At 42.1% G+C, this 13331-nt stretch overlaps 1 protein-coding gene across 1 annotated transcript in view; it reads left to right on the top strand.

The window, feature by feature from the left end:
* LOC124164057 overlaps positions 1-13043 on the top strand; it is a 111015-nt gene extending 97972 nt beyond the window's left edge. The window contains exons 15-17 of the mRNA XM_046541226.1: positions 6610-6727; positions 7061-7385; positions 12956-13043. Coding sequence (XP_046397182.1) covers positions 6610-6727; positions 7061-7121 — 179 coding nt within the window. The 3' untranslated portion in view covers positions 7122-7385; positions 12956-13043. The remainder of the gene's footprint in view (positions 1-6609; positions 6728-7060; positions 7386-12955) is intronic.
* Positions 13044-13331: the final 288 nt, after the last annotated feature.

The following is a 13331-nucleotide window of genomic DNA, read 5'->3' as shown; positions in this document are numbered from 1 at the left end:
TTTTTTTTTTTTTATTAATTTCCACGAGCTCTTAGAATTCCTTGATTGCATAGTGTCAGAGAGAGATTTTTCCTAAACCTAGAAGCAATTTTCCATGTCTTCTAAGCCGTGGTGATAACCCTTAACAGGTGACGTGCAGTCGGAGAGACAGTTTCTAAAATTATGAATATTTTCAAAATTACTATTTAAAAATATCCATACTCCTCGGGAGCGTCTAAATGTTGTAATATAAGGACATAGTCCCCGCACGGGGGGAAGAGGGTGATCTCTTCCTTTGGGGAGTCGCGCCCCCACGTACCCGAGCCCACCGGGGAGATAACCTCGTCAAAAAACCCTTCGTACGCTAGGATAGCGTCCAGACAGCATGTGACTCTGCTGTGCTGAGTAGCCGAAACATCTGGCGTCCAGATTCACCCACGTGTTTGCCGTGCGTGGAGACCCGTACAAGGGGGAGAAGGGGATCCTGGTGGGTGAGTTCTCCGGCACCCAGCTGGGCGTCGGAAACCCGGTATGGGCCGGAGTTCAATACCCCACTTCGGCCCTGGATTCCCCGAAAAACGGGCGGCCGAGAAGAGCCCAGCTCGGTCAATCGGCTCCTGGCGGCTGGGGAGCTTGGCGGCTCCTTCCGAGCGTACGCCAGGACGGGTTAGTGCTGGAGATATGGGGGTCTCTGTAGGGCGGCCGAAGGTGCGTGGGTTCGGAGGGCCCCTGCGCTGGAGGTTCTAACCCAAAAGAGATCCCCTATCAAAGGTTCCTATATCCCTCGGGTAGCCCTGGCGACCACACCGGATCTCGGTGTGGCGTCCCGAATGTGTGGCTCCATGGTGGGTGGGGAGCCCAGGGGATGAATTTCTGTTTTGAGTCCATGGATAACAACTTTCTTCCTCCAACGAAAAGATCCCGTCCGGAAGTGGGCGGGGGAGAAAGTAAGTCTACCGCATGTCGGAAATTCCTTGTTATGAGATGTGCTAATGATGGTGAGACCCTGACAAAGGTATCTCCCTTTCTAATACGACGAGTTCTGTCGGCAGCGATACCCGGTGACTTAGAATCGGCCAAAAAATTAAGGGATGGATCACTGTTAATTAAAACCAGCAACGAAACACAAAGCGAAAAGTTATTGAAAATGACAAAATTTAACGAAATACCCGTTAAGGTCCAGGTGCACCAAACACTCAATACATGTCGGGGAGTCATTTCGCATTACGACCTACTCTACGTCTCTGAAGATGAGATAAAGAGTGAGATGGCGTCTCAGGGTGTAATAGACTGCCGCCGTCTAAAGACAAAGAGGAACGGTGAGCTGACCAACAGCACGTCCGTCATCCTCACTTTCTGTCGTGACAAACTTCCTGACAAGGTCTATGTAGGATACGAATCTGTTTCCGTAAGGCCATTCATTCCTAGCCCCATGCGGTGTTTTCAATGCCAGCGTTTCGGCCACATCGCTACCAGATGTGAGGGCAAGGCCACCTGCCCGCGCTGTGGCAAAGATAAACACGAAAGTGACGCGTGCACCTCTGCACCAACCTGTGTGAATTGCGAGGGATCACATCCGGTTTATTCTCGAGATTGCCCCAAGATGAGAGAAGAGAAAAAAATAATGGAGTTAAAGACCGTGGAAAAGCTGCCATATCAAGAAGCACGAAAGAAAAACAGAACACTCATCGCGCCTACGTTCTCCCGTTCGTATGCTGCCGTTGTAGACAGTGAGAAAACTAACAATACAGACACGCAAGAGAAAAATAAGGAAGAACATACTATTAAGAATGCAAAGCAAGCCAAGCCGGATAAGGCTACCAAGCCGGCAACGAAGAAGGGCACACCGCCGGGAAAAAACGATGCTAGTCAGGGCTCTTCAAAGAAGAACCCAACCACAACACCCACCGTGGCCACGCAAAGCAGGCGTGGAAAATCTCAGTCCCCGGGTCCATCTGGTTCGCCTACGCGTAGCCAACCAGAGTCTATGGAAGAAGACGAATATATTTCCGAATCAGAAATCATCCGGGCGAAGGCTAAGGAGAGAAGACGCATTAAGCGTTGACTCTCCCTCTGTCAGTTTTAAATTAATTAATCTATTTATTTATTTACCTTTTATCAATTTTAATGGCTTTTATCATACAGTGGAACTGTAACGGTTTTTATCGGCATAAGGAGGAGCTAGACATTTTAATCAGAGATTTTAACCCGTCCTGTATATGTCTGCAGGAAACACGTTTTAAGGACACGGACAAGGGATTTTTAAAACATTTTAACGTTTTTAGATTGGACGATACCAGCGGCCAACGAGCCCATGGTGGAGTTTCGGTTTTTGTCCGGGAGGCTCTTTACACCTCCCGAATAAATCTTAACACACCGTTCCAAGCGGTAGCGGTGACGGTGCACGCTCCCGAGGCGATAACGGTGTGCAACGTTTACCTGCCGGAGGGTGCACCCGTCACCCGTTTTAATCTAGAATCCCTTGTTCATCAGCTACCTCAGCCTTTTATTTTACTCGGAGATTTCAATGCTCACGATCGTCTATGGGGAAGCACCCCGGAACAGTGCAACCGTAGGGGACGTATTTTATCAAGTTTTATTAGTGATTTTAACCTAATTTTGCTCAATAACGGCGAGAAAACCCGTTTTAACTCTTATAGCGGCGATTCTTCCTCCATTGACTTGGGTATTGTATCGACTAGTTTGGTCAATAAACTCAAACTCTCTGTGCATAAGGATCTTAGTGGGAGCGATCACTTTCCCCTTTTAATCAAAAGGGAGCAAAATTTAAACCCCGATTTTATTAGACCAGGCTGTTGGATTGTCCGGAAAGCTGATTGGCATCTTTTTAACTCAAATTTTAACTACGTGTGGGATAAAAACAACGACTGTGTAAAAAACGTAAATCTTTTGACATCCAGCATCATTCAAGCCGCCGAAATTAGCATACCACGATCTCGAAGCATCCTTCCAAGAAATGCTGTGCCATGGTGGAATGAAACCTGCGCAGAAGCCATTAAAAAACGTAAGAAAGCTCTCCGAATTTTCAACAAGTATCCTACAGCAAATAATCTCTCCGCTTTTCGGCGACTAAGAGCGAAAGCGCGTCAGGTAATAAAGGACGCAAAGAGGATTTCTTGGATGAATTTTGTCTCCGGTTTCAACCACAGGACTCCACTTGCACAGGTATGGCGTAAGGTGAGGAGCATATCGGGTAGCAGCCAGCATCTAGGTATATCCTTCCTAGAAGTCGAAGGAAAGGTTATCACTTCTCCAGCTGCGATAGGGAACGTATTCGCCCAATTACTCGCCAAAGTGAGCAGCGACGAATGCTATGAACCTTCTTTTGCGATCCTCAAGAAAAGGCTCGAGAACGTCCCTATATCCTTTATGGAGCCTAAAACAACGGCAGACTACAATATGCCATTTACCATTTGGGAGCTGAAATCTGCCATCCAAGACTCCCACGACACGTCCCCAGGACCCGACGAGATCCACAATGCCTTCCTCCGAAATCTATCGGAATCGGCGTTGCTGGAAATCCTTGAAACTTTTAATCAGCTCTGGGCCAATGGGGATTTTCCTCCGTCCTGGCGGGAGTCCGTCATTGTTCCCATCCCAAAACATGGAAAAGACCGAGCTGATCCGAATTCTTACCGGCCGATTTCTCTCACCAGCTGCCTGTGCAAGTTAATGGAGCGAATGGTAAATCGACGTCTCATTTGGTGGCTGGAGCGTCGAAAACTCCTCTCTAGGATACAATGCGGATTCAGACGGAACCGTTCCACAATGGACCACTTGGTTAGAATTGAAAATTTCATCCAAGAAGCCTTCCTTCTCCGCCAACACGTAGTCGGTGTATTTTTCGACTTAGAGAAGGCTTACGACCGGGTCTGGCGACGTAAGATTCTACGCGTATTACGCGAGTGGGGTTTTAGAGGCTGTTTGCCCATTTTTATACAAAATTTTTTAACCAACCGTGTTTTTAAAGTAAGGACGGGACAGTTGTTGTCAAATTTTTACCCTCTTGACAACGGAGTTCCCCAAGGCTCCGTTCTGAGCGTGACGTTGTTCGCTATTGCGATCAACGACATAGCTCACTGCATCAAGGAGCCAGTGTTAGGGTCACTGTTTGTGGATGATCTCGCGATTTTCTGCAGATCATCTAGGGTCGTGAATGCATCGCGTATGGCGCAACTCACCATCAATAAACTTCACAAATGGACCCAAAATAACGGCTTCCTTTTCTCCTTGGAGAAAACAAAGTGCGTTCACTTTTCTCGCACTCGGGGCGTCCATGTAAATCCCACGTTACACCTAGGTGGTAGAAACCTCCCATTTGTGGAATCAGTCCGTTTTCTGGGGATGACCCTCGACCACAAACTCAACTGGAAGGAGCACATTAATTCTGTCAAGGTAAACTGTTTGAAGTCTTTGAACATTTTAAAGTTTTTAAGCCACGCATCTTGGGGAGCAGACCGCACCACCTTAATTTTACTTTACCGCACACTGGTGCGGTCGAAATTAGACTACGGCTCATTCGTGTATGCGTCCGCTCGCGAGACGTATTTGAAAGCACTTAATTCAGTGCACAACGCGGGTCTGCGACTATGCACTGGGGCGTTTAGGACCAGCCCGATTCCCAGTATATATACCGACGCAGGCGAGCCTCCTCTATGCTACCGAAGGACCTGGCTTCTTTGTAGCTACGTTTCCAAAATTTTAGCAATGACGAGTCACCCATGTTATAGTTTACTTTTTAAACCCCGTTTTATTAATGTTTTTAACCGAAGGACTAAAGCAACCAGACCAGTAAGCGTTCGTTTTAACGATTTTATTCGCGGATGCGAATTCACGCTACCTGAAGTGTATCCTGTTTCATTCTCGGAACACCCCCCTTGGATCACTCCCACTCCGGTGGTGAATATTCTTTCACGATCTCGACCGAAGTCTTCCACAACTCCCTCGGAGTACCAGCGTTTGTTTGCCATGTTACGATGGAATCACCCCAACCTTACCCCCGTTTACACTGACGGTTCGAAAGATAACTCTGCTTGTGCATGTGCAGTGTTCTCCCCTATCCACGGGAACATCAGAGCAAAGCTTCACCCGATGTGCAGTGTATACACGGCGGAGCTTTATGCCATAAGGACAGCTCTAGAAGCCCTAGGTGACCACGGCGGCTCCTTTGTCATATGCACTGACAAAGCATAGCAAGCTGACACAATGAGATAGCAGACGCTATGGCCAAGGAAGCTCTGAATAACGAAGTTCTTGTCTCAACGCTGGTTCCCCACGAGGACTTACGAGCATCTCTAAGAAACGTGGTATTTGGAAAATGGAGGGAGTCATGGAGGATTCTAAATAATAACAAGCTCCGTGGCATCAAGGACATGGTAGCAGCGTGGCCCTCCTCAGCTCGTAGTAATCGGAGAGAGGAAGTAGTACTTACACGATTGAGGATAGGGCACAGCCCCCTGACCCATGCGTATCTCTTTACTGAAGAGAAGGAACCTCCCCAATGTGGGGATTGTAAATGTCCATTAAGTATTAGACACATCATGCTAGATTGTGTTAAGTACCGCGAAGCGCGAAGACGAAATAATCTAGGGGGAGACCTAAAAACCCTTTTAGGAGACCACCCTACCAACTTAATCTGTACATTTCGGTTTCTCAGAGAAATAAACATTTTTAATAAAGTCTAATTATGCACACTTTCAACGAAGACATCAGATGCAGTAGATTACTTAATACATAACTTTTGTAATTAAATAGCACAGTAGTGGTGCAAAATGACCTTGCCGTCGACGCACCCTAAATCCAAACACTACTACCCATATAAGGACATAGTGCTCTTAAAATTCAACGTTCTTATTATTTACATCTGAAAATTTGCGACTGAATTTGAGTAGCGGTCTGTGTGACCTCACGTCGCTAATTTGGAAAAACCAATAAACGTAATGCTGGTGGAAATAATTTAAAAAGTCGTTAAAAAAAATTGCTAGTGATTTGTCAATAATAACAATAATTAATAATTTGTAAGGAAGCATTTTTAGTTGCTTAAGGTGGACAATTAAGAACTTAATTTAAAAAAGTACCATAATAAAAATAACAACTCAAGTGTTTTTGATATCAGTTTCTTGATCCTGTTTCTAATAACAATTTTTACTGAAGAAGTTGGTTAGAATTGGGAATGCATAATATTAAACATAAGTTTTACAATATTTAAGCAGTCAAAGAAGCATTTAACTAAGCATTAAAAATGACTTTGCAACGTTTTACGAATTTTTTGATTTATTGCGGTCTCCCAGACCGCACGTCACTGGTAGTGTAACGAGAATTGCACGTCACTGGTTAAGGGTTAGCAAACCTTTTTCCTTTTGAACGTTCATTTCTTTGGTGTGGACGTGAGTGCCTGATTCCCTTCCTCACTCCTCCTTTTAAAGGGTCATTTCACCCCTTTACATAATTAATACATATGCTGGGCACTCAAATCCCACTTGACTCCAAGCTGAGCTCGGCTCACTTCTGAACTCTTTCCTCCATTAATAATAAAAATGTAAATCAAAATTATCTGTGGAATGGCATATTCATTTCCTTTCATCTTCAAAATAATGCATTGATTTACAGAGGGCCTTTTGTGGTGGGAAGTTATGCACATCGCAGCACCTCATGGAAACAGCTTAATGAGGCATTTATACAATTCATATGTGGAAAAAATTACTGGAGGTGAAATCCCTCGATCAAGGTACAGTCATTTTTTTTTAATTTCACACATCCTACTAATCCAAAATATTCCCTCTTTTTATAATTAAATATTAATGTTCACAAAAATTTTCAATCAACTTTTATGCACACAATATGCCATCCTAAACTTGGCCGAAAATTTTATTCATAATGAACTTACATACTAGTGCAAAAGTTAAATATAAGTTTTGAAAGAGTTTTCATAAATATGTCAGCAATAATGATTTACATTTTATGCAAGGCAATTTTGATAGTTTAAGTGATGATAAATTTTTGTGACGCTCTATCTGTGAATTAGAATTACCACGTCGTATTCCTTATCAAACTCTTTCAGGGTCATGGACTGTTCACGGGTAACCAATGATATGATGGGTATGGCGGTATCATGGCTTTAGGCCTCTGAGGAACTGGCCATGAACGATACATCTCTATACGATGATGATGAAGAATTCACCAATGTAATCGAGGAGAAGACGTTTAGAGTCAAAGGCATGTTGGCCGATATCAAGAGTGCTTTTGCAGATTTGGTTTTGCAATTGGATTGGATGGATGAGGAAACCAAGGAGGCAACACTGAACAAGGCTGATACAATGCGCAATTACATCAGTTATCCCTCCTGGCTGATGGAGCCCAACGAATTGGAAATCTATTATGAAGGGGTTTGTGCTTAACTTCCTTCTCCATTTCTCGGAAACCCTGTTATACCGATCATGTCATCCCAGCAAGTTCAAGACACCATTACTCACACAAACTTATGGCTTTTCATTCCATGATTCATCGCCTGTTAAGCATACCACTTTCAAAAGAAGACTTTAAGAAAGAAATCATCGCCATTAAACAAATTGCTTCTGCCAACGGTTATTCTCAAAATTTAATAGATAAACTGATTTTAAAAAAACAGAGAAGATTGGCTATCGACCAAATGTTTTTTGGCGGACGAGGATAAAAAGAAGCAGTGGTGCACAGTGACGTACCTCAATGCACTTTCTCTGAAAATGGCTCATCATTTACCCTAAAGACAAATTCCGCTTGGCTTTTAAACCTTATTCCACCTTAAGGAGACTGATCGTTAAATGCAAGGACCATATAGACCGATTGGATAGATGTGGAGTATATTCTTTGAAATGCAGCGATTGCAATGGTGTATACGTGGGACAGACAGGAAGAAGTTTTGAAATTAGGAAAAAAGAACATTTAAGTGCTTACAAACATAATAAAGATGAAAAGAGTAATTTTGCTAAGCACTTAATATGTAACTGCCACAGAAGCGATTTTAAAATGAATATTTTAAATTTTTGCAATGACCGCCGAGAACTGGATTCTAGGGAACAGTTAGAAATTTTTAAAAGTTATTGAAAATCAAGATAGTACCCTTATAAATGAATACCTCTACCCATCCTTTTCACCTATTTTGGTGTCCGTTTTAAAATTCATCAAGTAACTAGGTAACAACTGTTTAAACTTATATTTGGTGGTGCCCAGACCATAACTAAACACATAGGTTCAAGACAATTGGGAATAGAACAAGCATGTGGCAATAACACGAACGATCTATGGAAACTTCTCAAACCGCCATCTTTATTCGGCGTACCACTTGTACCACCTTAACCAAATTACATATTCATACATAACCAATGACACAACAACAAGATTAACAACAAGATAAACAAATTATAATTAGCAAGGGTTTGAATATCCATTTTCTGTGGGTACCGGGACATGAGGGGATAGCCGGGAATGAGATAGCAGACACTATGGCCAAGGAAGCTCTGAATAACGAAGTTCTTGTCTCAACGCTGGTTCCCCACGAGGACTTACGAGCATCTCTAAGAAACGTGGTATTTGGAAAATGGAGGGAGTCATGGAGGATTCTAAATAATAACAAGCTCCGTGGCATCAAGGACATGGTAGCAGCGTGGCCCTCCTCAGCTCGTAGTAATCGGAGAGAGGAAGTAGTACTTACACGATTGAGGATAGGGCACAGCCCCCTGACCCATGCGTATCTCTTTACTGAAGAGAAGGAACCTCCCCAATGTGGGGATTGTAAATGTCCATTAAGTATTAGACACATCATGCTAGATTGTGTTAAGTACCGCGAAGCGCGAAGACGAAATAATCTAGGGGGAGACCTAAAAACCCTTTTAGGAGACCACCCTACCAACTTAATCTGTACATTTCGGTTTCTCAGAGAAATAAACATTTTTAATAAAGTCTAATTATGCACACTTTCAACGAAGACATCAGATGCAGTAGATTACTTAATACATAACTTTAGTAATTAAATCGCACAGTAGTGGTGCAAAATGACCTTGCCGTCGACGCACCCTAAATCCAAACACTACTACTACTACTATTATAATTAGCGCCTGATGATGATGATTACTCATTGAAACCCGGGTCGCGCTCTTATAAAATAAGTGGTATAAGTAACTGTCTATATATCCAGGAAATAATGGAATACCACATAGTTAACCAAGAGTTAGTGAATTATGTGCTTAACTTTCCAAATGTTGTGCATTTTGACATTGATTTCACTAACTTAGTTCTGCTCCAAATAATGTATCTTTCATTTTTGTGAAAATTTAAATTGATACATAAGTAACTGGGCAGCACTAGTAATGACATGCTACACTTAGAATATACTTCCATTCCATGTTAGCTCTCTCTTTATGGATTTCTTGAGAGATATTGCATCCAATGGCACCACTATATGTATCTGTCTTTGCATTAGGTGGGTTGTCTGTAATATTACGTTCCCAAAAAGCTACAGTCACAGTGGAGAGGAGGTCAATGGCTCAGTTATATAGAAGATGATACACGCTATGCAACAATGCCAAATAATAATAATCCCAACAAAAAATGAGCTCAAAAATAGCTTTATGGCACAATTTTAAGCTTTCCTAAAATGTATTGTTCATTCCCAGACCAAAGGCATATCCAGTAGGGGGCAGGAGGAAGCAAAAAGATATGCAATCGAAAAAAAGAAAGTTTTGAACAAGTTTTCTTTTGAAGAAAAAGAAAAGTATTTTCTTTAGTAAAAGATATGGAACTAAAATCAAAATCATTACTTTTTAAATCAAATAATTAAAGAAAATTAATAAATGTCTGTGATAATTTCATTATTTTGTTGGTTTCATTAACCTTTTATGTGCTAAAATGTTACAACTTGAATGACTATTGCTTGCCCCCCCTACTAGTATTGATCGTGGGTACTCCCTTGCCCCACACACCTTGATTGCCAAAAATGTTGAAATATGGATGATTCGGGCAAGGTTTTCATCGCAGAAATAAGATATTTGCAGATACTTGCACACGTGTCTTAAATTGAACCATCGCATCACAGAAGACATACAGAGTACAGTTAGTGTGCACGAATACATAGCAGAGTGCGCCACATGCATAAGACAAAAAAAACAAAATACTCATGAATTTATCCAGCAGAAAACAACAGAAATATAGATTAACTATCCATAGAATTTAACACCACCCCTTACGCTATATTTCCATAAGCCCCTGTTTCTGAACTAATATTTCATGTTTCGGTTTGGTCAATGGCTTTGTTAAGATGTCCGCTGTCATATCCTGGGTATTTAAGTAAATCAGTCAAACAACATTTGATTTGACAGCTTCCCTCACAAAGTGATGACAAATGTCAATGTGTTTCGTTCTACTATGAAACATCTGATTCATACACAATTTTTTGCCCGACTGGTTGTCATTGAACAGCACAACTGTTTCCTCTTCCCCCAAAATACAGGCTGTGAAGGAACATACACTCTTTTGCTGCTTCGGAGAGGGCCATGTATTCTGCCTCTGTGCTTGACAGGGCAACAGTCCTTTGTTTTTGGCTCTCCCATGAAACAGCAGCACCTGCCAATTTAAAGGCGAACCCTGTGCAGGATTTTCGATCACCCTTATCACCAGCCCAGTCCGCATCCACAAAACCAACAACACTTTTGCCTGTTTTCTTGAACACTAAGGCATGATTCAATGTACCCTTTAAATATCGTAGCACACGCTTGGCGCTTTTCCACTGCTCCAACCCAAAACAAGTATTGTACATATTTACTTACGATTCCAACAGCATGCAAAATATCTGGACTAGTACACACAGCTAAATACATCAAACACCCAATCAATTGTTGATATGGTAATTTGCTCACTTCATCCCACTGTTGCTCAGAACCTTTGAACAACTCATGACTAACTTCCATTGGTGTACAGACAGATTTACACTCAGACGTATTGAATTTTCAAGACATCTTCATTGTATCTCTTCTGGTCCAGCATAATTTTACCATCTTGCCTCTGTACTCTCATGCCCAACACTCTCTTTGCCTCGCCTAGATCTTTCATCTCAAATTTGGACATGAGTTTCAATTTTCTCTCTCTTTTTAGTTATTGCTGAAAATAAAAATGTCATCAACATACAAGAATAGATTTGCCCTTTTTACAATACACACAAGGTTCACTTTCCAATCTTTCAAACCCCATTTCAGACAAGACAAGATTTATCCTTACCGTACCATGCTCTTGATGATTGTTTTAAACCATGAATAGCTCGTTTCAGCAAGCACACTTTGTTTTCCTTCCCTTTAACAACAAAGCCCTCAGGCTGGTCCATGTACACTTTCTCCACATGATCACCGTTAAGGAAGGCTTTGGACACATCCGAGTGATTAATGTCCAAGTTCATTTCCACTGGAAGGGCAATTAAGAATCTTAATGTGGAATATCTCACTACATGGGAAAAAGTTTCCTCGTAGTCAATGCCACCTCTCTCTCTCTGGGAAGCCCTTAGCAACAAGACGTGCTTTATACTGGTCAACAAGCCCATCGGCATCCCTTTTTACCTTGAACACCCATTTACATGCGACTGCCTTCTTGCCTTTTGGCAAATCCACAAGCACCCAAGCACCATTTCGCTGAGGAGACTCGTATTCAGAGTCCATAGCTGCCTTCCACTGAACAGAATCTGCTCCATTTAGTGCCTCATCAACCGTCAATTCCTTACCTTCCTCCACAATAGCCTGATACAGGATGTAATCAGGATATTCTTTAGGATGAGATTCCCTCCTAGGATACCTTGGTTCATCATCAGCAGGATCAGGGGACAAGGATGCCTCAGGGTCCAGCAGTTCCTCCTCCTCTTCCACCAAATACGACTCTATCCTCGGCTCCTCAGGTTGAACTGAACAGGTTGGCTGCATAGGCTGCTCACATTCTAGCTCCACATGCTAATCCTCACTGGTCGGCACAGGTAACTCTCTTGGGTGTGACTCCAATAGCTGCCAGTCAGCATTCACTTTAATGGGCCGCTCAGCTGATGGACCAATCATGCTACTCGGTAGGGTCTCATGGGAGTGTGACTCCTCAAGTAGATCAGCCTCAGGAATTTTCATTGTGGTGCACAGGAACTCATCCCCAAGGAAATCCACATCACTTGATCTCACCACATTCCTAGGATTCAACGGATCAATCAACCAGAATCCCTTGGTGTCCTCACAGTATCATACAAACATGAGCCTTTGACTTTTAGGGTCCAACTGAAAATTATTGGAAACCTTATTTCACAAACAACCCTTGTAGATGTATTATCTTTAAGAGAAAGCATATCCATGTAAACCAGGTGTATTCTACATTCTAGGCTCATTCACCAATTTTATTTTTTTCTGGATTATTATGGAGTGAAAAATATAGAAACTCGAACTTATCTATTTTCTGAGCAGTTCTCGAATTAATCAGAACGATACATCGCCTGCTTTTGAAACCTTTTGTTTAACATTCTTTCATGACGTCACAAATTCGTGCCTAGGTGCTTCTCAGTCACTCCTTGGTCTTGTGCATGTGTAGTTGGTTGTTGTGTACCTTTTAAATGAACCTGAATGAAAGGTTCTCCCTGCTCGACAATGACATCTCCAACTCGTAAAAAATAGGGGCAGACTTGTCATGTTTCCTTCTTTTATTCCACCCTATACACAAGCAAGTGATGAAAAGGGCCAGTACAAGCAAATGAATGAATTAGCAATAAAATTAATGAAAATAGTAATACAAATACATTATCATTCCGTTCCATCAACCAAATTCTTTTAATGGGTTGAGATTTTGGGTGTTAGTGAACAGATCCCATGGTGCTAGTTGTATTTTATTATCACTGCATTGTATATTCTATGCAACTAATGTTACAGTCACAGTTTGTTTACCTCAATATTAATTCTCTCACTCGCAGGTGTCCATAAATATCACAAGCTATCTTCAAAATTTGGCGAATGTTCTCCAAGTTGGCGAATTATGGTCTCTCAGAGGTCTAAGGACTGAAAATAATTTTGAGGCGTAAGTATTTACTCCTGCCTACAGAATCTTTGTGAAAGACCCCTACTTCTATAGTAATCTTAATGAGAGATGAACATCCCGTATTTTTTCACCATAACATTCTACATATATTCTATGCATGTCTTTTGGCATTGGACTAGAAGTGAATGTGTAGTGCCAGGTAGTACACATTCCAAATGTTGCTTTTAATTATTTTATCATCATGTGTGCCGAGGGATCTATTCTGTGAAATCACAATTGGCATTTTAATTTTTCAGCTGGGCCACCGATCC

This window comes from Ischnura elegans, chromosome 8, assembly GCF_921293095.1.
Source record: "Ischnura elegans chromosome 8, ioIscEleg1.1, whole genome shotgun sequence".
Lineage (NCBI taxonomy): Eukaryota > Metazoa > Arthropoda > Insecta > Odonata > Coenagrionidae > Ischnura > Ischnura elegans.
Note: the sequence above shows the minus strand (reverse complement) of the source record. Positions and strands in the feature narration are given on the sequence as shown.